The sequence below is a fragment of the Psammomys obesus genome, unplaced genomic scaffold (assembly GCF_907164565.1).
Source record: "Psammomys obesus unplaced genomic scaffold, mPsaObe1.curated_primary_1811, whole genome shotgun sequence".
Classification (NCBI taxonomy): Eukaryota; Metazoa; Chordata; class Mammalia; order Rodentia; family Muridae; genus Psammomys; species Psammomys obesus.
In genome coordinates this window covers 11314527-11341691 of record NW_026585689.1, presented here as the reverse complement: position 1 = coordinate 11341691, position 27165 = coordinate 11314527, and the positions used below count along the sequence as shown (strand labels likewise).

General features: G+C 42.0%; 2 protein-coding genes across 4 annotated transcripts in view; both read left to right on the top strand.

Annotated features, from left to right (window-relative positions):
* Positions 1 to 13710: 13710 nt before the first annotated feature.
* The window catches only part of Tbc1d23 (TBC1 domain family member 23), a 54371-nt gene continuing 40916 nt past the window's right edge, over positions 13711 to 27165 (top strand). Inside the window, exons 1-2 of one of the 3 annotated variants that reach the window (XM_055594200.1) lie at positions 13837 to 13901; positions 25871 to 25951. In XM_055594200.1, the coding sequence (XP_055450175.1) occupies positions 25950 to 25951 (2 nt within the window). In that variant the 5' untranslated portion in view covers positions 13837 to 13901; positions 25871 to 25949. Of the gene's footprint in view, positions 13902 to 25870; positions 25952 to 27165 lie in introns of all 3 variants that reach the window. The other 2 variants (XM_055594183.1, XM_055594191.1) reach the window with 2 other exon arrangements.
* On the top strand, positions 20628 to 21064 carry LOC129666888 (60S acidic ribosomal protein P2-like). The gene has a single exon (XM_055594237.1). It carries the CDS (start codon positions 20671 to 20673, stop codon positions 21013 to 21015), a length of 345 nt encoding a protein of 114 aa, XP_055450212.1. The 5' UTR covers positions 20628 to 20670; the 3' UTR covers positions 21016 to 21064.

Here is a 27165-nt window from a genome sequence, read left to right as displayed (position 1 = left end):
AATTCCAGTGGCTTATGTGTGAAGGCCAAAAAGTCATCAAGGAATTCAAATCAAGATAAAGAAATAATGAAGAGACCAGATGTGGTGGTGCAGGCCTTTAATACCCCCACCTGGGAGGCAGAAACAGAGGGGTCTCTATGAGTTAGAGGCCAGCCTGATCTACATAGCAAGTTACAGGTCGGCCAAGGCTTATATAGTAAGACCGTGTCTCAAATCACATCCCCCAAGAGAAAAAAAAAAAAAAAGAATAATGAAGAAACAATTATAATCATGTTTGAAGAGAAAACAAAAAAATTGTGAACTGACTATACTTATGATAGTAAGTAGATTCTTTAGAAGTAGAGCAAGTGACACTACTCCTGTCAAAATATGACTGAAATGTGGCACTAGAGACCATTTTCTTCTCTATCAGATTTGGTCACTAAGTTGCTGCCTCCAAGGTTGACAATATCCCGTTTAGACAGAGCTAAGGGCGTGGTTTTGTTGTTGAACAAACAAGGATAGAGGCTAGACATTTCCCCTTTATTGTTGGTCCTGTTGCCTATTTGATCCCTTTTGTAATTTCTTATAATACTGTTTGTGTCAGACACTGCTCAGGAAGCAGAGACAGGAAGCTCAGAAATTCATCAGACAGATTTTCATAACAGAAGTTATATGTAGTGGTGAGCAACAATCAAGAGATAAACGTAAGCCGGGCGCGGCGGTGCGCACCTGTAATCCAGGACATGGGGAAGCATGGATCTCTGTGAGTTTGAAGCCAGCCTGGTCTACAAAGCGAGTCCAGGACAGCCAAGGCTACACAGAGAAACCCTGTCTCGAAAATCCCCCCCCCCCCATGTCATGAAGAGACCGAAGGAGCAACCAAGAACTATGAATGGCCTGGACGTAGGCCCCCTACACTGACGCAGCCGATGAGAGGCAGCTCCGTCCTCATACCGGTTCCCTATGGGAATGGGGGCTGACTCTGACAAAGACTCTGTTGTATGCTTCCCTCGCCAAGCCAGTGGGGAAGAGGATGCGCTCAGTTCTGATATGCTGGGGGGGGGGGGGAGGGCCTTCTCCGAGAAGTAGGGGAGGGGAAGATAGAGGAAATGGGGAGGGAGGGTGGCACCAGGAGAGAGGAGGGAGGGGGCTATGACTGGGATGTAAATTGAATAAATTAAAATTAAAAGAAAAAAAAAAACAGAGAGAAAGAAATGTATTTTAGATGGGGCTTTACAAATGAAAGTGCTGTGAGGATTAAGGATTAGGCAAGATGACATATGTAAAATCTTGACACTGTCCTGAGCAGCAGGCATGTGGCAGGTTTATTTTTCTTCATTCAATTATTTAATTCCCTCAGTTTTTGTGTGTGTGTGTTTTCAGCATTAAATAAATTCTCGGCCCTATTCTGTTATTGAACAAGAAGAGTTAAGCTTGTTCAAGTAATAGGCCAGCTCTTTAGAGTCACTACCTAACAGCCAGGAGAGGAGAATGGAAATGGGAGCTTGAAGTACAGATGTCCCTAGCACGGCATTATGATGGGATGAAGGTCAGCGATCCCCTCACATCTCTTGGAATGTAAATGGGATGGACGATGAGAACTGGATAAGTGGATTGTAAGTAAAAGCATGAATGAAAGAGCCGGCTAGGTGAAGTTCACTATTCAAAAGATTTACAAGAACTTAGCAGTAAGCCGCAAGCATGTTTCAGAGGAAAGTGTCCTGTGAGTGGGTGCCTGTGATCCCAGCACTCTGAGGGCTGAGAAAGGGAAATTGCTGTGAGTTTAAGGGCAGCCTGGGTTACATGGCGACTTCCATGCTAGCCTGGGGTATGGTAAAGCCTGTTTCAAAGCAAACCAACTGACGAACAAACAAACAGAACCCACCGCAACACAAGAGAAAGAAAGAAATCAGTCAACTAGGCTTGAAAAAGAAATATCAGATGAGCAAGAGAGGGCAACATTAAAATGCCAGACAACTAAGTCCAAGCAAGTGAAACTTACGAGAGAGAGAGAGAGAGAGAGATCAGAAGAAAGTGAGGCACTGTCAAGACAAGGAGAAAAATAGCCTAGGATGGAGGCACACATCTGTCACCCCAGAAAGATTAGCAGTTTAAGGCCAACCGCAGATGCATAGTGAGCTTGGGGCCAGCCTACCTTGCAGCTGGGTAAAAAGACTCTTGGAAAGAGGAAGGGTATATCTGATGTGTGACACAAGTGGCCACCTCAAGATCATAAGTTTCACAGTTGGAGAAATGGCTCAGTGGTTAAGTGTGCTTGTTCTTCTTCCAGAGGACCTGAGTTCAGATCCTAGCATTCATGTGGGGCAGTTAATAACGGCCTGTAACTCTGGCTCTAGGGAATCTGATACCCTCTGCTGGCCCCCACAAGCGCCCACACGGACATGCCAGACACTTAGACACATGGCCATAAATACAAGTAAGATAAATGCTAACATTCCTTTCTCTGACTATAAACCTCCGCCCTCTGCTGTTGTCCCCTCTCTCTCTGGTTCTTACTCTCTTGCTCTCTCTCTCTCTCAGACTCAGACATAGCTCTCATTTTTCCCTCTTTACTGTAGGTTGAACCTAGGGCCCCATACTGGGAATGTGCTCTACCACTTCATTCTCTGCCCTTTCTCTACTTTTTGTTTAAGGGACCTCCAAGGCCCACAGTGGCTGGAGTCATTCACACTCTCACCAGCAGATGGTAAAAACAATGAGTGACAACAAAAAAGGCCTAAAGGAAGGCACAACTGAGTTGCTGCTGAACTTGGTGGAATTGGCGTGAAGATGAAAAATAAAAACATGGTAGTCGAGAGAATAGAGAAATGTAATCTCATGTCAAAAGCATTCCACATTGGTTGAAGAAAATAATTACAAGTTATCAGGACTGGAGATCTGGTCAGAAGCTAAGGGCAAGTACTGCTCTGGCAGAGGATACTCACAATTCCCTGTAACTCCAGCTCCAGGAAATCTGACACCCTCTTCTGGCCTTCAAGGGACCTGTAGTCACTTGAACAAAACCACACATGGATCGCATAGTTACAAATAAAAGTAGGAGGGTGGGGAGGCGGCTCACTTCCTGTTCTTGTAGGGGACCTAAGCTCGGCTGCCAGCACCCACATCTGGCAGCTCACAACCTCCTGTAATTCCAGTTTCAGGTGATCAGACACTGTCTTCTCACCTCCGAAGGCATAAGCGCACAGGTAGCATTCGCTCCTACAGACACGCCCACATATGGATAATAAATAAATAATAAAAATTAAAAAGAACCATAAATGATTTTAAAATCATATTTCCTACTTTCACTTAGAGACTCTAATTTTAATGGGCTGAGGAATCTTACCACTGTTCTTCAAAGTCCTTTCTGCGTCCTAGGGCAGTCACTGGATCAGATTTGAGACAGATACTTCCCAAGCCCAAAGAAAATACAAATGAAATCAGAGTAGATGTTTAACCATAAACAAGGCAATTTATAAAGAACTTCTTTTTGTTAGGACGAGGTGATCACTTACTCTTCTCTTCCTCTTTTTCGCCCTCCTGTTTTTTTTTTTCCTTGAAGTGATTAAAATAAACCACGCTCTTTAAACTTGAAAAGTAAATAAGTGGCAACAAGAAATCAGCCCAAATGCCACCGGTGCTCATTTGTGGGCTTTAGATAGCTCTAGTCTTTCACCTGTGAACAGACATGCGTACACTGAAGCCTGGGCAGTAAACCTAACACGCTTCACCCCTGGGCTGAAGCGTTCTGATGATATCTCAACCCCAAGAATTCATGCAACCCAAAGGTCTGAAAGTCAGAAATTTCCTCTGACTTTCTCTCAATGAATCAGTCATAGGAGAATTCATAAACCTCTTCTCAGAGCTCACAGTTATGCTCCCTAATCAGTTCTTGTGTGTTTGCCTTTGACTCGAGGTCCCTAGCTGTTACTCCTGTGGTCCCGGACAGAAGGGAAGGGCGACAGGTGACTTGGATGACCTTGGCCAATGAAGAAAGCGTCATCTGGGACACCGTAGATACTCTGATTCAGTTGAGCACGACTGGATTCCTGAGAGGAACTAGAGTTGGAAAGAGCTCTCCTGGGAACTTCAGATGTGTGGACAAACAAGCATTGAGGAGCGAGGCTTTGAACAAGAACCATGTCAAGGCTGCACAGCAGCAGGCAACTCATCACATGAAAGAATAAGTCATTTCTCTAAACCAACGGCCTAAGGTACCCTGTTGGTACAGTGGCGGTCTCTCAAAAGTTACTGAGGAGTGCCATGCGACTGGGAAGGCTTAGTCATTGCTGAAATGATACTGTATGCTTTTATGTCACACACAAAATTGCAAATGTAAACTTAGATGGGCTCTCTGATTTCTTGGGTGGTGAAGACCAGATTTCAAATTTGAGGATAGCTCAGTCTGCATAGTAAGACCCTGACCAAACACCAAACACGAAAAACAACAAAATAGATGTAGATCAGCCACAGGAATAGTTTCTATGGTAAAAGAAGAGGACAATGGAAGCAGAGCATAATTAATAAAAGAATCTGGTAAAAATACTACAGGCTATCACAGATCCCAACAGTCTTTTTTTTTTTTTTCATTATTTAGTCACTTTACAACCTGATTGCAGCCCCTTCCCTCCTCTCCTTCCAGTCCCACCCTTGCACCTCCCCCTCCCCATGAGGACCAAACCACCCTGGCACATCAAGTCTCAACAAGACTAAGCGCATCCTCTCCCTCTGAGGCCAGACAAGGCAGCCCAGCTAGGTGAAAGGGATCCAGTGGCAGGTAACAGAGTCAGAGACAGCCCCTACGCCAATTGGTAGGAAACCCACATGATGACCAAGCGGCACATCTGTACAGATGTCTTGGTCCAGCCCAGGCAAGCCCTTTGGTTGGTGCTTCAGTCTCTGTGAACCCCTATGGGCCCAGGTTAGTTGACTCTGTTGGTCTTCTTGTGGCATTCTTGGAACAGTCCTCCTGAACCTGTATTATTTCCCAAATTGTTCCTGGGAGATCCCTGGGTCTCTAAGAAACTGAAGGATCCCGGGGCAGCCAACTCGCGCCTACTGCTCCCGACTGAAGTTACGTGAGTGCCACCTAGTGGCACTTTTTGAAACTGAAGGGGGCGCAGAGTTTACTTCCTCAAAGGAAACTGAAGCTTTGGGGGCAGAGATGATTTAAATAAGGCCATAGGTGAGTCTGTTTCGAGACCATCCTGGATCTGGGGATCAGGGTCTTAGCCAGAGTCTCCTCACTTGGTAATAAAGTCAAGACTTCGGAAATCAGTATTCCTAACAGCTCAACTGTCCGAAAAAGAAAGCCCAAATCTCCCAGAGCCTTGGGATCCTCCATCCCTTAACATCCTGAAATAATATTTGCATGCTCTTGAAGTCTTTGAGTCATGTGAATGACAGAGAAGGGAATGTCTGGGTCCCCGTAGGCACTGTGCCTGCCCCTCTTTATGACAACTGTCCCGAAACAGCTGCACATGTAATCAAATTAGCCCTACAACCAGCTGCTCTGATTTAAAACCACCAGCCTGAAGTCAGAGGCATCCTGAGCCACAGACTGAAGTTTGCTGCCTTCAGTCTCTGTTAGAAGATTCGGGTCTGACACCATCTGGAGGCCAATTGCAAGGAAGGATCCAATGGAACCAGTTAAGTGTGCTGCAGTTTTCCAGACAGAGTTGCAGCTTCAAGATTACTTTCTGCTAGCGATTCTCATATGGTCTGCGCATTAGAAATTGCCTGAGGAGGTTTTAAACTGCATTTGGGTGGTGGGTGTTTTCCTGTTGTTTCAGCTCCCTCCATTATTCAAATGTATGGAGGACTGGAAAAGAAGTTAACTTTCTACAGATGATTGCAAGGTTGTCTTGCAGCCCATCTGAAAACCATTTACAAAGAACCACACATACACTTAAAAGGCAAAAGAATAAAGCCAGGTGTGGCACACGCCATTAATCACAGCTCTCCGGAGGCAGGGGCAAGAGGATGTCTGTGAGTTCGAGGCCAGCTTGGTCTACATAGTTAGTTCCAGGACATCCAGGGCTATAAACTGAGACCTTGTCTCAAAAAAAAAAAAAAAAAAAAGTTAAAAAAAAGGTAATAAAGTAAATAAAAGAGAAGAAATGAGAAATGTTGTAAGATATAACGCAGGTGTAATTCCACTCAGGTGTGCATCCGTCACCTTTTCTCTTTCCTAGCTTTAGTTTCTTGACTCCTCTACTCAAATCACACAGGGTGGAGATAGAGACACAAATAATAGGTAGGCCTTCATGTTCCTAAAGGATTCCATGACACTTCTCTGAGGAAGTTAATGCTCTGTGTACTGATGTTGGGAGTCTCCCTATATAACCTTGGTTGGCCTGGAACTTACTAAGTAGACCGGGCTGGCCTTGAAATCAGAGATCCGCCTGCCTCTGCCTCCCAAATGCTGGGATTAAAGGCCACTACACCCAGTAACCAAATATATTCTTTCAGACAATTTTTGGAGAAAATGGTGTTGTACTAGACATGCTATTTTCTAACTTTTAAAATTTTGTTTCATGTATTAAAAACATCTTTTCCACAACGGAATGTACAGCTCTACCTTATATTGTTTTAGTAACAACCTAGTATTTCACTGGATAAGTAGAATATTCGCTGATGGACAGTTAGGCCCACCAGTCTTGTTGTTTTAATTTTACCCATTGCTAGCAAAGCACAGGCATCTTTGTATATACTCTTGACTATGTTTGCAAATAGTCCACATACTCCATAAGATAAATTGTTAGAAAAGGATGCATTAGGAGCATGCATCTGAAGTTTTGAAAGTATTTCCAAATTTCTGTTCCCAAACAGTTGACCAACTCATGTCATTTTCTGTTCCCTTTTCATCCCACAGAAATAAGCAGAATTAGAGTTTTTCAGTATTTGGATGTTTGGGCATTATTCATGTTCCGGCCTGCACAGTTTGCTTGCAATTGTCTCATATATTTCTTTCCTATTGCACCTTCAATCTGAACCATTATCTCCTGAGGACCATTATCTGAGCCACCTCATTAGCCCTCTCCTGTGTCTCATAGTTAATTGGTTACTATCTCTTTCATAATCTTTCTCTTTATAGCCTTTATCACTTTCTTCACTTTGCTTTCTGCTCTGTGACCATGACCCTAATTTAGGATCTTAATTAAAAAGAAAACTGTGTATGTGTTTGTGTGCCTGAGCGTACGTAAGTGAGTGTGTGCCTGAGTGTATGTATGTGCATCATGCAGAGGCTGGAAGAAGGCATCATATCCCCTGGAACTGGAGTTACAACTCTGAGCCACCACTGGGTGCTGGAAATTGAACCCAGGTCCTCCGGATGAGCTTAACTTCTGAGCCATCTTGCCAGCCCCATAGTTTAGGATCTTATTATTTCCTACCCAGCATCTTTGGCCCTGTTGACTTCCATATTCAATCTAACATAAAGTCACTCCCACATTCATATCTGTAAAAATCTCCTTCAGGTTGCATGGCTCCATGCTATTTAAGAACCTTAGCCATTCTCCATTCCATACCAAATCCTGACCAGGCTGCACCATCCCACCTGGAGAGTGCTTCTCTCCAGGCAGGAGGGACTTCTATCCCCTGGATCAGAATACCTGGCACTTAAGTGCACTTGATCATGTCATTCAATATCTGAAGATTTTTCTTTCCCCTGTCCTTGGCTTACACATATGCATGAAGATAAGGAGCTTTCCATCTGGAGAAAATGGTATGGTTACAGGTTAACTAGGGCCTCATACGACATTGAAATGACTGTGGCTGGGAAAAGATTAATCACTATATTATCTACAACTAGAGGCTTTATTTCAGCTGACAGACTCTCATTCAATGTTGTGCAAATACATTTTCACTGAAATAATTTCATTGAAATAATTCAATAATATTCATGCCAAAAATATATCATGACAGAGGATATTATTTTGCTTGAGGTTAAAAAGTATGACACTAGATTTTGTAGAGGAATTTTAATCCATCAACATGGCTTCTCTGATCACATCCAAAGACCTTTTAGGTCTGTGTGATCTGGCTGAACTAACATGCCTTTAATCCCTCTGAGTGGTATACAGACACACCCTTAGTACACACTTTTAATCCCAAACACTAAGGTAAAGTTAGTTTGGTAGAAGAAAGCATCCATGTTTGAAAGTGATGTCTAATTGAGAGGTAGACAAAGTGACAAATCAGAGAAAGATTTGGCAAACTAGGATACACTCAACTCTTACAAGAACAAAAGAAAGAGAGGCTACTTAAGAGAGAGCAGTGGAGAAAGGGGGGAAGGAGGGAGAGAGAGAGGCATTTTTTTGGGATAGTTTTACTGAGACAGGTTGTAGACACAGATGAAGACAGAACAAGCCAGAGAATGAGGCACCAGAAGGTTAGAACATATTGCCAATGTTAGTATGAGGCCAAGCAGAGCAATTCAATGAGAAGGGAGAGAAGCCAGTTTGAATCAATCACCTTGAAGAGGTGTTTGAACCAGAGCAGCTGAGTTGAACCAGCCAGCCAGAATTCAGAAAGAACTAGAAAGGGTGAGCTTATTCAACAGTAAGTCTCAGAGCTGAAAGCATTTTAGGCCTAGATTAAACTATAGGGAGGCTAGAAGCTTCCAGGACTAGGCCTAGGACTAGGTTAGCAGATGGAGGCAGAAAGCCTCAGAGATGACAATTACTTCAGGTGAATAAAAGTTGCTTTTACAAGATTTTGCCTTTTCAGATATGAATTTTGTTATGTAGAACAGGAAGTAAGCTGGATTTCTGAGAAATTGTTTTTGTTATGATTAAAGAAGGATTCTGAACTCATGCCCTCTCTTTCTCATTATTTGTATGTCTTGTTTGCTTTTCCCACTTAATACAAACATGATCATCATTTCTGGTTTTTAAAAGATTCTTCTTAAACCATGAGGAAAGAAAATGACTCAGCTATTTTATTTACTTGAAGTTGGATTGCATATTCATTCTTTGCTGTCATACAGTTGCTGACAAGACTGCATGAGTTAGCAGCGCTTCCAACAACATTTAACATATAGCAATTGCTCTGCAAGTGTTTACAGAATGTATCCTACGTCCCTTCATCCATACAGCAAATTAGATTGTGTGTCAGACACTATACTAGGCTTTGGCAACATAAACTAGTCCCACAGATATCATGTATAACAGGGAAACATTTAACTACATAATAAGCAGGAGGATGATAAATAAAATAATTGATGCATGTTAAGGAATGGTGGTAGCAAATGCAGTAGTTAATTTGCCTAGGCAAAGGGGTAACAAAGTTACTGCTCAAGTCACACAGTGAGGAGCAGTTAACTGAGTGAAGCAGGTAAGCAGACTGCAGCAGGGCAGAAGACAGAGGCTACAGCGAACAGAAAGTCATGGTGTACTAGGGCATATCTGGTGCACAGTGGCTTATGTGAAGGTTAAAAGGGAGGATGGGAAAATACTTGAGTCAGATTGCAAGAGCATTTTAATCAGCGGTGAGGAATTTGAGAACTCTTTTGTAGAAAATGCCACATCATTGAAGGATTTGGAGGAGACTGTCATTCTAGAAAATGCGCAGCAAGTGGCACCCATTCATTGGACTGAGCAAGTGACAAAGAGGTAACCTGGGTTCTGCTCTAAGGTGATGAGCGGATGGGAGAAGAGGAACACTGAAGCATCTATGGAGACTGTCAGGTGATGGCAAACGACACAGTGAAAACTGCTGCGGAGCCTGGTCCCCAGGGCTGCACGCTTCAAATCCTGGAGTACAGGTTGTGTTTTGTTAACTGCACAGAGTGTAGAAGAGGGTGGAGACTAAGTAAGGAATTAGCGTAAAGCAGGATGAGAGAAACAAGCAGCACGAGTGAGTTAGAAGAACCTAACATAAACATTTAGGAGGCAGAAATGCATAGGCATTGATTATTTACGTGAAGGAGAAGGAAGGAAGGCAGGATAACGCCTAAGCCTCTGGTTCATGAGCTGACATACAGTGCAAATTCCTCAGCACTGAAGACATGGCAGGAAGGGCCTCAGGTAAGGTAGACAATGAACTTTGCTTTAGAAATGTGAGTCCAGAGTGTTCGTGAGTCACCGAAGCACATCCATCAAGTAGGCATGCAGAAAGAGAGCACAGAAGAAAGTCTGAATTGGAAACACAAATTCAGGGATTATCAGTTTATAGGAGAGAGTTAACAGTAGGACATTAATTGCTGATTATCAGAAACATTTTTTTTTAAGATTTATTTTATGTCTATAAGTATTGCCTATCTGTATGCATGTGCGTCACGTGTGTGCCTGGTTCCTGAGGAGGTCAAAAGAGGAATTGAGTCCTGGGTGGTTGTGAGCTCCCGTATGGGTGCCGAGAACCAAACCCAGGTCGTCAGCAAGAGCGAGTGCTCTGTCAGTTCCCAAAGAAGCCGGGGCGAGGCACTCCTAAACACCCTCCAGCGCAGGGGTGGGGCTTCCCTCCCCAGCCTCTCATTGCTGTGTAAACCTGCCATTTCATCGATGTACTTTCTTGGTCCTCTTGCCCTCTCTCCTTCTTTCTTTTCTCCTTCTCTCATCCTCCCACCACCCTCCTCTCGTGGCCTCGGACCCTTCCAGATGGCCCCTGGCTGAATTCTCACTCAATTTCTACAATAAAATCCTCTGAGCCATATCTTGGAGTGGTCATGTCTTCATTTTAATTCACTCTTAACCCCTGAGCCAGTGTTCCATCCAGCCCAGAGAAGAAATTCTTTATTGAAACAAAAAGTTTTTTTTTGTTTGTTTTGTGTTTGTTTGTTTGTTTGTTTTATTGTTCAATGATTTGGCATTGTAACATGAAGTTGTCTTATGAAGATATGTTGGAACAAATTTGTAGCTGTCTTGGACTGAAAGACCCCCGAAGGGAATCTTCCATCAGGGAGACTCCCACTCCCAAGGATCAGCGAGACAAGATGTTCGGCTGCAAACAGCAAGAGGCTTTATTCAGTACACGGGTACCCGGGGCGACAAAGTCTCTCGGAGGACTTGCGCGTCCCCTGGGTGGAAAGCTGGGCTTTTTATAGGGTTTTAGAGCAGAAGCGCGGGTACAGAAGCGAGAAGCATGGTTACAGGGAGCTGATTGGTACATTTAAATGAGACCACAATTTGAGTCAGAGTTTGGCAGGGACACTAGGATACCAGGAACTGGGTGGTCGAAACGGTCATGATGACCCCTTAACTTGGGCCGCCACATGTTGTTTTCCTTAGGACTCCTATCTCAGCTGGAACAGTCTCACAGATATCCCATGAGGGTGATTAACACAAGCTGTTTTTAGCTCGACTGGGGCAGCCTGACCGCAGATATGACACAGCTGGGTTTCTCAGTAATTTTCCAGTTCCCCACCTAGCCTACAGAGTTTCTCAAAACAGTGGTGTCCCACAAAATGGCGTTAGCTATGTCTAACTTAGGGTGAGGCGGGGGTCTTTCAGGACAAATATAAGTTTTGTCCCTGTTGTCATTTTTATATTCATGGTGTCTTAGAATTTTCTTTAAATTCTGTATTTTTTTTTTTCCAGGTAAGCTTGGACTGTAAATATGACGGTGATAAGCTCTCCAATTCAGCATGGGCATTAAGGACCTTAGTTTATAAATAAGGGCATTTGTAGAAACTAGGGCATACACATTATTTTTAAGGCACATGTCATATAATCCCTCCAATTACCTTTGGTCACTCATTGACAACTTTTTTTTTTTTTTTGAAGGGCATACACCTAAAAGGAAGGGTGTCTGGGGTGAATGAAGACATTCCTTAAATACATACACAATAATAATACAGCCATGTCCTATTGGACACTATTTACAAATTATGTGTCTTTAGAGGTGTTAATTCATAAAAACAAACAAACAAACAAAACTTAACTCTTAGAAACAGGTCTAGTTTAACTTGATACACTCAGCCAGAAGTGACTCGACTCTATGAAGAGTAACATTTTGAATGGAACATTTGGGAACACACCTGGACTGGGAAAAGAGTAAAACAGACTCACACATTAAACACCCCAAACTCAAGAATGGATCAGTCTCTTTCCAAATGTCTACTTGTGGTTCATCTATATAACCTATTAAAGAGTAGACTTTATTTAGAAAAGTCAACTACTGAAGACATAATGAAGAAGTATTATGGATTCCAGCTAGTTGTTTTTTCCCCCCAGCTAGTTGTTTTAATTGCTGTTTGATTAATACTTTCAAATTGATTAAAAGCAGATGCTGAAATTTCTGCCAACTATTTACTTCTCATCTAGGAATAGAAATTAACTTGTTTTTGTTCATCATTAAAATTAAATGTTAAGTTTCAGTAGTTTAAAGCAGCTTGGAATTTGAATCCTTGATGGGATTTCAAGGTTACAAATACTTGAAATTCTTTTAATAACTGTGAAAACATTTGTCCTTATTAGATAAAAAGGGAAATTCCTGGAAATGTTTAAAAATCTTGAAACTCTCTCATGCTATCTTCACAAACAAAAATAAAAATTTTGTTATGTAGCAAGAATGTTGAGTAACATCTATACTTTGAGTTTTGTAATTTGTGTTACTAGAGTCTAGGAACCTATAAATGGTTGTCATTTTTAGAGTTAAAGAATTCAAGATGCTATCTTACAAAATAAAACAAGCAACAAAGAATACAGAATGCTCTGTATGGCCAGAGGAAAGGGCTTGCTAATAATCTTTTACAAGTTTGGAGGAGGTAGAACATAAAAAGAAGGCTGAGATGATATGAGCAGGGAACTCAGTAATGAACTCGAAGGGACAGTGACGAACATGCAAAATTTAATGAGCCTCAAACATGGGGAGTCTTGTCTTTGGCATCCAGACCCCATGTAGTTTTTCCCTGCACAGTAAAGCAGAGGATATTGTGGAAGATAAATATGACACAGTGGGACTCCAACTTCTAAGGCTAGATTATAAAAAACTTGTGGTTTTGATATTGGTTTCTATTCAATTATTTTCTCATTTTTTTTATTACTTGTTATGTGTGTGTGTGTGTGTGTGTGTGTGTGTGTGTGTGTAGGTCAGAGAACACCTTGAGGGAGTTGGTTCCCTCTTTCTCAGCTCAAACTCCGGTTGTCAGGCGTGGTGGTGGGCACCTTAAACCTCTGAACTATATGGCCTATAGTTCAACTCTTATTTTGGAGCGACAGCATCAACATGTTAAGAGAATATTCAAGATTAGAAAGGTCAGAAGACTTACCAATGAAATGTGTGCTAGCTCAGCATCTTAGATATTAACAACTTCAAGTGAGGCAAACACCAGGGAGAATGAATCAGGGAAACTCATTCAAGAATGACAACCAAAAGCATACTCAGGTTGTGAGGAGTTGGTTTCAAAAACATTGGAGGAGATGGGGTTCACTATGAACATCGTGGTCTCAAAGTGAATATATGGGAAACCTGGAATGGGTAGATGAGCAATGAAGAAATGCCCTCACAGTGACACGCCAAACAGGAACCTAGGGAAGCCTGGAAACCTCACTTTCACAGGGCCTCCTGGGAGCCAGAGTTCCTGCCGCGCCACGCCCACTCCCCTAGAGCCCCGCCCACTCCTCGGGGCCGGCCCACCCGAGGCCCCGCCTTCAAACCTTGTGCCCCTCCTACTCTTTTGCAAGCCCCTCAGCATCCTGGGGCTTGTGGTTTTCCACAAACTGCTGCCTCTCTCCAGCGGCGGGCTCCGCCTTTCGCCCCAGGGACGCCGTGACGTTGCATCCTTTCAGTTCCTTGCCTCCTCCCTCTTTCGCTCTGGTGAGTCTCAGCCTCAAGACTTCATAACTCCTTTTACGACACTGAGTCTCAGAGACAGTCTCGGCGCCAGGTCCACTTTTCGGCAAAGTGACGTGGACGTCAACAGCAATGGCGGAAGGAGAAGAGCTTCTGCCACTGTCAACGTCGGGCGGGGACAGCTGGTGAGTGCGAGCCCGTGTTGAATTCCCGCTGGCCCCCTCTCTCTCTGTTCTCCATCCTGCCTGTCCCCGAGGTGCCGGCTGGCGGGGCGGGGAGCAGGGCACCAGTCCTCCTCCGAGTCCCCTGCCCCGCCCCCTCCGCCTCCGGCTCCCCGCTTCCCCGGGGGCTTCTGTGGCTGGGGCGGAATCCCGTAGACTCAGGGGTCCTCCGGCTTGATCCAGCGGAGAGGGTGGCTTCAACCCTGAGTTGGTCGAGACCCTAGCCAGGGACTTGGAGTGGGCGCTCTAAGGAGGAAGTTCTTGGATGGAGAGCTCAGGTCGTGTGAAACAAGATCTTTAGAAATAATCACCGCGACCTTTGACAGCACAGAGGTTGTGAGCTACACCCAGCAGGACTCCTCTCTCGTAGTTCAGGTTTCTTTTTCGAAATAATTTTGTTTGTCTCCCAACAGTTTTCAGCATTTGTCTTTCTCAAGTGTTATTTTTTTTCTTTGCACTACTTGATTTCGTAAAAGGACTCATGTGGTCCAACGCTGGCCTCGAACTCTCTGTGTGGCTGAGGATGACAATGAGCTTGTGATGCCCTGGCTTTCTCCTCTTGAGTGCTGGGTTACAGGCGAACTTGATCTTGCCTGGTTTATATCGTGCTCCAGCTTGAACCCAGGGCTCCATGTGTTCTAGGACAAGCGCTCTACCAACTGTGATACATCCCCAACCCAGGCAATACCTTTTTGGTAGGCTTTTTTTTCCCCACCCAAGGTCATTAACTTTTGGCGAACACCTCTACTTTTGAAGTAGTGTGTGGGTGCGTGCGTGCGTGCATGCGTGCATGTGTGTGTTTCTGTGTGGGTGTGTGTGTCTTACAGTTGGTCTAAGTATATTGTGTAATTCTCATGACTTTTGTTGTTGTTGTTGTTCACATTGTTTGTATGTCAGTGACTGGCACTGTTTACCTAAACACGATGCAAGGCATTGGTGGACATGTCCTTTACTAATTGAGGAAAATGGAAGTAGTAGAAATGGATAGGTAATATAGTAATCGAGATATTCCATTCCACAAACATCAGCATCTTAGTGCATGATTTCTTCAAGGTGTAGGAGGAAGACGTAAATCTTGTTTCTTTCAAGCATCTTATATTGATTGGACTTGGGGGACTGAGGAACAAGATAAAGGTAATTTCATTCTTTGAGATTGTGAATAAAGGTGTTAAGGGAGTTCAGAAGAGGCAGAAATCACTTCTGCATGCATTCCAAAAGCTTTGTGGGGGCATTGGTGTGTGAGTTAGACTCTGAAGAATTAGTAAGATTTACCTTAACACTGTTTAAAATAATCAGTTTTAAGGTGAACTACAGAAGCAATTAAAAATGTTTTACTAAACACACACACACACACACAACCCAGGTAGAACTTTATTAAATAAATCCATATCAATATGTTTTTTGACCAATATGTTATTTAAAAACAGCATTTAATTGATTTATTTGAGATAGGGTCTCACTGTATAGCCCTAGCTGGCCTGGAAGTTGCTATGTAGCCTTGGCTGGACTCATAGAGATCCACTGGCCTCGGTCTCCCAAGTACTAAGATTAAAGGTATGTAGGACCATGCCCAGTTTCAGTTTTTAATTTTCATTCATATGAAAAAGCTCATGTACACTTTACACTTATCCTGAATTTCAGTTGTTTTAGTAGCCACATTTCAAATACTAAATGCCACACATGGCTAGTGGCTAGTGTTGCGCCATCAAGAGACAGAAGCAGAGACATAGGCAAGAAAACTAAGGGTTTGTTTGGAGACTAATAACTAAAACTGCTTGACTTAAGACAAAGATAAGTCTGGAAAATCAGTGAAACTTTTCTGAGGGCTGGGGAATCCAACTAGGGCCTTGTAACATTGTAAATAAGTGCTGTACCTTCACTGAGCTATACTGTCAGTTCAGTAAAAGGATTTTAACCTCTCATGGAAACCTTTTGAAAATCAGTGATACAGAACGTTCTAGAAAGTGACCCAGCTGGTTACAGCATGAAGTTTACAGTTTGGGAAGATTGAATCGTGTTATAAACTGCCTTTAGTCAGCTGATTGAGGACTACTGGGGGACGAATTTTTCTGGGTTAAAACATTGTAAGAAAGTTCTTAGATTGAGATTTTTATGTGTGGGTAGTTATGGGGCAAGATCACTCTATTGTATGGTTGCTAGTGTTAGCATTTATTCTCTTAAAGGTTCCTTTAAGGTCTATGTCTTTTTATTCTATTTGTTTGTTTGTTTTTAAACACTAGATTTCTCTGTGTAGCCCTGGCTGGCCTGGAACTCTCTCTGTAGACCAGGCTGGCCTAAAATTCACAGAGATCTGCCTGCTTTTGCATCCTGAGTGCTGGGATTAAAGGCAGGTGCCACCAGCGCCCTGCAAGGTCAATGTCTTAGGGTTACTATTGTTATGATGAAACAGCGTTACCAAAGCAATTTGTGGAGGAAAGGGTTTATTTGGCTTACACATTCGTTTGTTTGTTCGTATCCTTGTCATCCTGTCCTTGTCATCAGGACAGGAGCTCACACAGGGCAGGAACTTAGAGGCAGAAGCTGATGGAGAGGGCATGGAGAGGTGCTGCTTATTGGCTTGCCTCTCATGGCTTGCTCAGCCTTCTTTTCCATGGAGCTAGGACTACCAGCCCAGGAATGGCACCACCCACAGTGGGCTGAGCTCCCCCATTAATCACTAATTAAGAAAACGTGTTACAGGCTTGCCTGTAGCCAGATCTTATGAAGGCATATGATCTCACCTCTCAGATGGCTTTAGCATGAATCAAGTTAACATGAAACTGTGCAGCACAGTCTGTATATTTGGTGTGAGTTCCCACTTTTACATGTTTTATTTCCATGAATGAAGGAGCTCTGTTTGTTGTGATATCTAGCCTCCCTCCATTCTCCTCCATCGTTCTTCTGTCTAGTCCCACTCTTCCCCTATCCAGTTTCCGTAGAGTAAGGAAAGATTTTGGGATTGGGAGCCATGGATTCGAAAACTCACTTTTATGGGATTGTTACAGAATGGTTTTTCTTTCAGCTGTCATGTTTTCATTTTAACTTTGTCACTTGTAAAGTTCTCCAAAGTCTATTTTGCTTGTTACCACCAAACTCATCTTAATGACTAAGGGTCATTCATTTTACAAATAAAAGTGTATAAGAATAAAGATAGGTTGGACATGTCCCAATCCCAGCATTAATCACTCTGGGGACTGACACAAGGGAATTGGTGCAAGTTTAAGGTTGATCTTAGCTACACTGTGAATTTTGGGGCAGCCTACCTAGATCGCAGCATGAGACCCTGTCTCAGAAACCACAGCACATGAAATAGCTAAAGTGAGAGAGAGGAAGAAAGGAGTGCAAGGGGAGGGAAGAGGAAGAGAGAAAAGAGGAGGGAAGTAGGGGGGAGGAGAGGGAAAAACTTAGGTTTCCATCCTCAAGGAATTTATGATCTAGAGCAGAAGACACATTTTAAGGACATCACCTGAAGTGGGACTGTAGGACCCTGTCTCAACAAACAAAACTACAAAAAGAACATCAACTTAGTGTTACACAATGAGGCATTTAGGCTTTTGTTGTTTTGTTTTGTTTTAGCTAATATAGTAGATTAGTGTTATTTTTAAATAATCCAGCATTGCCATACCTGTTTGGAAACCGCTTTCCCCCCCTAGTTTTTCCTGTCTTTTTTCTTTGTGGATAGTGAGTAGTATTGTACAGTTTCCTTCCTAATAAGTCAGACTAAATAGTTGAACTTGTTAAAAATATGTATATAGTCTATAAAGGGCTCAGAAAGGGGCTTAAAGTCTTTTTTAAAGGGTTTGAGAGATGGCTTCGTAGTTAAGAGCACCTGCCACTCTTGAAGAGGGCTGGATTCAGTACATAGCATCCATAAATAGCAGTCTGTAAGTCCAGCTCCAGGGGATCCACACCCTCTTCTGGTCTCTGCCTGTACTCATACAGACTCCGCATACATGCAGCAAACACTCATCCACATAAAAAGTAAAAATAAATCTTTGGATGCATAGATTCTTTGGCATAACTTTTACCTACTTACTGTTTTTTAGTTGTTTTAAATCACCAGTTCTTTTTAAAATTTAAATATGCAAACAAATACTGTTTCAGTAATGTTAGGTGGGATCTGAGATTATTTCTGAGTAGTTCCTATGTGTTATCAGTTTTGTTTGTTCATGACCTGCACTTCAGTTAACAAAGTGTGGATGATATATGTCTCAGAATGAGTAAGGCAGAAGAATTTATCTTTTTATATTATGTTTCACTGTATAACTTAATATATTATGCTATAATTAATCTAATCACAAGGCTATTAATTAATTAATTAATTAACTTTTTTATGTATATGTGTGTTCATGTATTTAATTTATTGAGTGTAGGGGCCCAAGTGGAGGTCTATCAAGAGTTTCCACCCTGTCTGTTCTGGTTATTGAGCATAAGTTATGAGGCTTGGCAGAAAACACATTAACTGCTGAGCTGTCTCCCCTATTTTTTTTTTTTTAATAGATGGTGAACTCCTCAAAGGGGAGTGACTGACAGCAGGCAACTTAGTGAATGTTTGTTGGGTGAATGCAGGTATGAATGGTGCCAGTGTTCATGTAGCCATGAGCAGTGCATGCATGTCAAACTGTTGTTTCATATGCATTTCCTAACACGATGTTCCCATAAGCTAATTGCTGGATGGCATAATGCTCATTCCCTTTGGAAAACAAGGTGATCAGAAACTGTGTAAGCTTCCCACCTTTCTAGAACTTCAGCCATCTAAGCACAGAAAGTGTGGTGAAATCCCTCTCAAAATTTTTATAGCTAAAGGTGATCTAATTTTAGTTGAAAAACTAGAATTTGGATTGGTAAAAATCAAAGTGTTTGTTGTTACTTTGTTTTGTTTTTCATGACAAGGTTCTGTGTAGCCTTGGTTGTCCTGGAACTCACTTTGTGGACAAGGCTGCCCTCAAACTCGGATATCCACCTGCTTCAGCCTCCTGAGTGCTGGGATTAAATGTGTGCGCCACCACTGCTTGGCTAAATCAAAGTTAAATTTTTAAAATTCAAAAGTTGCTAATACTCTCTTTGATAGATTAAAGAAAGAAACCTTGGATTTTACATATGCTTTTCTTTTCTTTTTTTTTAATTTAATTTATATATTTATTTATTACAATTTATTCACTTTGTATCCCCACTGCAGCCCCCTCCCTTGTCTCCTCCCAGTTCTACCCACACTCCCTCTTCTCCCCCATGCCCTTTCCGTAGTCCCCTCATAGGGGAAGTCCTCCTCCCTTTTTATCTGACCCTAGCCTATCAGGTTTCATCAAGGCTGGCTGCATCATCTTCCTCTCTAGATGTCCCTCAATGGAGGAATGGAAACAGAAATTGTGGTACATTTACACAATGGAATACTACTCAGCCAACAATTAAAAACAAGGAAATGAAATTTACAGGCAAGTGGTGGGAACTAGAAAAGATCATCCTGAGTGAGATAACCCAGAAGCAGAAAGACACATATGGTATACACTCACTTATAAGTGGATATTATTCTTATAATATAGGATAAACATACTAAAATCTATAATCCTAAAGAAGCTAAACAGCAAGGAGGACCCTAGGGAAGATGCTTAATCCTCACTCAGAAGAGCAAACAGGATAGACATCAGAAGTAGGAGAAGACAAGGAAGAGGACAGGAACCTTCCACAAAGGACTTCTGGAAGACTGTATCCACCAGGGTATTGAAGGAGATACTGAGACATGTAGCCAAACTTTGGGCAGAGTGCTGGAATCCTTATGGAAGAGGGTGATAGAAAGACCTGGAGGGGACAGGAACTCCAAAATATCTGGGCCGAGTGGGGCCTGCAGAGATCCATACTCAAACTAAGGACCTAGACCCCCTGTTCAAGGGAAGCCCATTGGCTGCCCAGTTTCCAAATGGGTACCCTAGTAAGGGGTACAGGGGCTGTCTCTGACATGAACTCAGTGGCCAGCTTTTTGATCACCTCCTCCTGGTGGTGGTTTTTATTTTCTGAGTAATTCTTTCTTAAATAATCCTTAGAGATCCAAAGCCATAGCCGAAGTTTTTCTTTTAATTATATAATTCTTGGCATTCTGAACTTATTCAATTTATAAATTTTACTCAGTGTGTACTTTAATTTATGATTCTAATGTTTTGCCCAATTCTTCTTAAAGTATTAAACTTTTTTCAGTTGTGAAAGGATCAATTTTATAAGAAACATCTATATATACTGTAATGCATAGCCAGATATGTAGAAAACAATTTTGAATAGAGTTGATAAACTGTACCGTTAGAGCATTTCTGCCACACAATGCTGAAATGTGGCTTTTGTTTGGTGTCAACCAAAGACAATACCCCCTTATGTATCAGAAAGCAAAATCGTTTAGCAAAGCATTCATGGCTCAGCAAACATCCACTCAATACGGTTTATATTCAGGCTGCTGGGTAAGGTTTTAGGGGGAAAAATGGAAGCAGTATTAAAGCCAGAGCTGTGCACTGTAGTGTTTTGTTTCAGCTGCTTTAATTCGTCATTTCATCAGAAGGAATAATACAAAATAGTGCCATAGTTTGAGGACCACGTGTTGGAATGTGAGCCTGTGAAAAAAAGCATTTCAGAGTCAAGCCATAGCAGATGATATTTAAGAACTTTGTCAAGGGAATATAAGAAATGTTAAGCCTTTTGCCGCCCGACGCCACCGAGGTCGCACGCGTGAGGCCTGTCCGCCGCTGCCGACATGCATTACGTTGCCTCTTACTTGCTGGCCACCCTCGGGGGCAACTCCTCTCCTAGCGCCAAAGACATCAAGAAGATCCTAGACAGCGTGGGCATCGAGGTGGACGATGACCGGCTAAACAAGGCCATCAGTGAGCTGAATGGAGAAAACATTGAGGATGTGATTGCTCAGGGTGTTGGCAAGCTTGCCAGTGTGCTTGCTGGTGGGGCTGTGGCTATTTCTGCTGCCCCTGGCTCTGCAGCTCCTGCTGCTGGTTCTGCCCCTGCAGCAGAGGAGAAGAAAGACGAGAAGAAGGAGGAGTCTGAGGAGTCAGATGATGACATGGGATTTAGCTTGTTTGATTAAATTCCTGCTCCCCTGCAAATAAAACCTTTCTACATATCTTGAAAAAAAAAAAAAAAAAAGAAATGTTGTTAAGCATTTATATAGAGTTTTTCCTGTTACATACCCGTGCACACGCACACATAACACACACACAGACACACACACACACACACACACACACACACACACACACACATTACAGTAGCTCTCTGAGACAGGAAATTCAGAATTACTGTTAATGTCTTCTTGGAGGTGAGAGGATGGACTTAGAATGGTCATGTGCCAAATCCTATTCACAAAAGATCTGTACTTAAGGGCCTAGAGAAATGGCTCAGCAGATAAGAGTACTGTCTGCATCTCCAGAGGTCCTGAGTTCAATTCCCAGAATTACATGGTGGCTCAGAACCATCTATACTAGAATCTGATGCCTTTTCTGGCATGCAGGCATACACACAGATAGAGCATTCATACATAAGATAAATAAATAAAATAATGAAAAATAAAAAGATCTGTACTTAATTAATGTCTCCTTCCTGTAAGCCCCGTGTTCCTTCTAATACTAATTGCATTTTGTATGTCACATACCCCTTAAGGGACTCCTAAAGAAAGGTCTCATAAAAATGTTGATTAAATGTTCAATCAGCTATGTGTTTTGGAAAGCACAGTATTCAGAGATATGCATTGTTGAACATATATATGTATTGACTATTTGTGGTCTCTGTATAGATGTAAGGAAACACATGAGTTGTGTACATCACTAACTTATATCTGTGAGAAGAGACAATTCATGATTGACATGATATGGTAATAAAGAGAAATTATATGTACAGTATTACATATATACATCTTAATAGGCCTTTTTATTTTCATTATACCATGTTCTCATATGTCAGTACCAAATCACAGGTTTTTAAAAAAAATTTAATGTATTGTTACCTGCAGCATCTAAACAGAAAGTAAATTTATTTAATTTATATATTAATAGATATGTATATGATTAGATAAATACATGTAATATATTTATATTATATGCTAATATAGTAAGTAATCCATCATATATTAAAAGATTAGCTTATCTTTATTTGTGGTATATTTAGGACATGTAAGCAATTACACTGTTTTGATAGCCTTAACAACTCAGCAGTTTTTCTGTTGCTTTAATTGAATGATGGGGAAATAAGTAACTTAGTTACTTTAAATACATAGGAAATTGTGTATTACTTCCCAGTAAAGAGTTTCTAGTCTTTATTTATTAATTTTTTTAGTGTGTATGTATGTGTGAGTGGGCATTAGAGACAACTTTGTGGAATTGGTTTCCTCCTTCCACCTTCGTGTGGGTTCTAGGGTTGACCTCAGGTCAGCAGGCATGCAGGCAAGCATCTTTACCTGCTGAGTCATTTCTATGACCCTTATTTGTGTGTTTTGAAGGATAGAAGCTATAAAAATGCTCCTTAGAAAAATGTACCCTTATGAATGTGCAGTTGAATACCAGAAATGCTTTTTTGTTTGTGGCAAAGTCTAGGCTAGAACCCAGTATGTAGGCCAGGCTGGCCTTGAGTTTGAGTTTGAGTTTCCATGCCCCAGTACGAGGAGAATGTGGGAACCATCATATCTGTGAATGCCAGAACTTCTTCTGGCTTGTTTTGTAGATTTCATTAAGATTTAGCAGCCACTTTTATCAAGTAAATCTTGGTCAGTGCTTGGAATTCAGTCTTAAAAAGTAGATTTCCCATATACTTTCCTTGCCAGAGTATGATTTCTTTTCTTTCTTTTCTTTTTTTTTTTTTAAATCAGTAAAGTATCATTGGGAAAGATTTCTTGGGTGTTGCATAATGACATCACTTTTTTTTTTTTTCCTGCAGACTATTGTTTTCTAAGACAGTGTTTTCAGTAAAAACAATACTTAAAAAATAATTGTATTTTGGATAAATTACAAATTTGCAACATAAGGATGTGGTGGCACACACCCTTGATCCCAGCTCTTGGGAGGCAGAGGCAGTCAGAGCTCTATGATTTCCAGGGCAGCCTGGTCTACATAGTGAGTTCCAAGACAGCCAGAGCTGTTACACAGAGAAAGCCTTTCTTAAACAACAACAACAACAACAACAACAAAACATAAATAAATAAATAAATTTGGGTAGTGTGTCTGACTTTTGCCATTTTCATTCCATTCTTTATTTTAGGCAAACAATCTGCTTCCCTCCACCCCAAGTAAATTGCCTTGTTTGAAAACATCTCTGTGAAAAGTGGGCTGGTAAATTGGCTTACCTGCTAAAGACGCTTGCTACCAAGCTTGACTCCCTGAATTACATCCCTAGCACCTATGTGGTGGAGGGGAAAACTGACCCTGAAAGTTGCCATGTTGCCTCCACACTCGTGCTGTGGCATGTGCACATTCACATACACAAGTAAACCAGTAAGTAAATGAATAGGTAAACAGAAAGATTCGGGGACTTCTGTCTTTAGAAAGCATGGAGGAACGCGGTCAGAGCAGTTTGAAGTTACAGTTCACCAGTGAGAGGATCTTCTGCAGCTTAGTGTAGAAAGTTTAGAGCTAAGGTGAACACAGTTCAGCATTACACATGCAACTGTTAGACCCCCCCACACACACACACAAGTAGTAACTCCTCAAGTTTTTTTCTTAGAAGAGGAAGGGCTACCATGGGTACTATTTGGTGCGACTTGATCTTCATGACCTGCAGATAGAAAAATCTTTTAAAAAGATTTAATGGCATTTATTCCATTTATAGTTAATTTTTAATTTTACAGAATTAAGCTTTTGTGACCTCTGTTGCATAGTGATGAAATCCTGTAGCTGTCACACTTGTGTGGGCTGTCTGACCAAAACAACTATATTTAGCATCTTCTTTAACTTGGTACAGGATTCTAGGAGAAATGGAAAGTGAGTGTGATCGTTTGCAGTGCATGAAATTCCCAAATAATTAATAAAATTATGTTTAAGGGGGGAAAAGGAAAGAAAAGAGTTTGGTGCTGATATATGTCATGAGCTCTACAATAGAGAACACTCAGAAGTACAGGGTACAGATTAAGCCATGAAACAGTTTGAAACAAGTGCTAGCTGGTTGTCATACTGTTTGCTGGGCTTACAGCTGGTTGGTTAGGTTTTTAGAAGTAGAAACATTTGGTCAGGCTTGAAGTTGGCAGGGATACATATACTGAGCACTCATGGCTTAACCTGCACACGGTGCAAGTCAGTATGAGCCACTCTAAATGCTTTAATAGATTTGAGTCTTAAATTCTTCCACAGGATAAATTATATGCTGTTTTTTCAAACAAAATTCCAAATGTTCGATTTTACCAATAAAGACTCAGGAGCCAGATACTGGGGTAAAAGCCCACTAGCTCAGAGAGGCAGAGAAAGCACCCAGCTGACCTTCCTACTCAGCAGATGTCCCAGAAGAGAAAAGCCCCCTTCTCCACAGTGTCTTAAAAACCCTTCAAATTGAATGTCCCTCTTTTCCACTTCCTGTGAATCTTTCCATCCATCCTCTGGACTGCCTCTCACGCTTTATGCTTTGTTTTGTTTTGTTTTTCCCCATGTTCACCCCTTGTCAGCTGGTTGCTTGGCCTCTTGACCTATGGTTGGCTTTATTTAATCCTGTTTACAGAAAGCTCTTGGATTAAAGATACTTGTTAGGGCTGAGCCACACCACAACTACCTGTTTACTGTAAACAGAAAGTTGGATTTAAAGTGTGTGCTTGGGCTAAGCCACACCACAACTAGAAACAGTTTTTTTCCAGTACACAATTTTGGGGTTCACAGTGTGATCAAATATTTGCAACAATTTTTCCTTTTCTTCCCCTCCCTCCATTGCCTCCCCCACCATTTCCCCTGTCCCCAGATCTACTCTTCCACCTTCCAGGGATATCAACCAAACATGATATATCAAGTTATAATAAGACTAGGCACTTCCCCTCATATGAAGGCTGGACTAGGCAACTCAGTAAGAGGAAAAGGATCCCAAAAGCAGGCACAAGAGTTAGAGACTGCCCCCTTTCCAACTATTAGGAGTCCCACAAAAAGAACAAGCTACAGAACCATAAGATATATGCAGAGGGCCTAGGTTAGTCCCATGCAGGCTTCCTGAGTGGCAGTTTAATCTCTGTGAGGCCCTATGGACCCTGGTTAATTGATTCTGTGGGTTTTCTTGTGGTGTCCTTGACCCCTTTGGCTCCTTCTTTCAATCTTCCATTGGATTCCCCAGCTTTGCCTAAAGTTTGGCTAAGTAAATATATCTACTCCCAGGATGTGATGTTTCTTTACATACAGAATATACATGAAAAAAAATAGGCATGTGTGCGTGTGTGTGCACAAACATGTGAGTACAACCTGCAGAGTCTGTTTTTGTTGGTGGTGTGTGTATGATTTCAAGGTTGACCTTCTGGATAGGGATTAAGGGGATTTGTCCCTGAGAGAGGCTAATAATCCCAGCAGTTAATAGTTACCCAGAGTTTTTTGTTTAAGTGTAGGAAATTCCCCCTTCCACATTACATGTCCATTAATATTGCCATTGTTCCATTCTTACTTATTTCCAGGAGAGGCTGTTTCACAGCAGACTTTTTGGGTCTTACACTATTTCCATACTCTCGTCCATGATGTTTGCAGGAACTGTGATGTAGTTGTATCCGTTGGGGCTGGGCTCCCCACCATCCGTTATTCATCTTTGCATTGTATCAGGTTGTGGTCTTCTGTGATGGTCTCCATTTGCTGTAGAGGCTGCTTTGATGAGGGGTGATAGCTGTGCTTTTCTGTAGGCATGAGAATAAGGTTTAGAATGTAGGAAGGAAGTTTGCTGGTCTAGCAAAGAGGTGATAGTAGATTCTTTGCTAACGTCCATGACCTCACTATCCCCAGGAAACTGTCTAGAATCCAGTGCCAGGCATGATTTCCCTCCTGTTGAGTGGGCTTTAAGTTCAACTAGACAGCCACTGACATGTGAGTACCATTTATTGCACCTTTATGTATATCTTGTCATTCTGATCATTGTCATACTTCATAGGTGTTGCAGCTGGGTAGGATTGTTTAATTGCTTCCTTCCCTTGGAAGCTTGCATAGTATTTTCTGGAACCATAGAAGGTAGATATGAAAGAGGCCTTCTGGGAATCATATGAAAGAAGGGGAGTTAGTATGATGGGGAAAGGATAGGAGCTTCACAAGGACCAAATATATCTGGGCACAGGGTCTTTTCTGAGACTGACATTCAACCAAGGACCATGTATGGATATAACCTAGAACCTCTGCTCGGATGTAGCCCGTGGTAGCTCAGTAACCAATTGGTTTCCCATAGTAAGGGGAACAAGGACTATTTCTAACAGGAACTCAATGGCTGGCCCACCCCCAAGGGAGGAGCAGTCCTGTTAGGCCACAGAGGAGGACTTTGCAGCCAGTCCTGAAGATACCTGATAAAACAGGGTCAGATGAATGGGGAGGAGGTCCCCCCCTATCAGTGGACTTGGAAAGGGGCAGGGTGGAGATGAGGGAGGGAGGGTGGGATTGGGAGGGAATGAGGGAGCGGGATACAGCTAGGATACAGAGTTAATAAAATGTAACTAATAAGAAAAAAATAAAATTAAATAATAAAAAAAAAGAGGCCTTCTGGTCAGATGAGCTCAGATCATCCAGGTCCTGTGTCATAAGTGTATGGTGTCTTCAGCAATAGCGGCTCACCCTCAACTCTGCAGAGGCAACCAAGAGTTACGTTGATAATCTTTATTGTTTTGGCAGTCATATTTTCCATATGATTCATTGAGTGGCTTATGTAAGAACAGTTATAAGCTTTCTGGTTAGATTTAGTAATCTTAGATGCTTAGGAAGGCATATTAAGTTTGGAAGTGGCTGGAGATCATGCTTTAGTCTCCTGTGTAATTGTGCACTTTTCCCTATATTTGAGTTCATGTCTGATGAAAGAGAATTTAACTCAGTAGCTGGAGTATGAGCCCATGATTGCCTGGGCGTAATTATAAAGCAGCTTGGGTTAGAGTGCATTCATGATTTTACCACAAAACATCCAATGAGGGAAATTTTATTGCATTTTGTTTTGGAGATAGCTATTCCTTTCTTTTCTTTCTGTTGTTTGTTGTTTGTTTTTATTTTGATACAGGGTCTCACACTGTAGTCCAGGCTGGCCTTGAAGTCCCACAGTCCTCCTG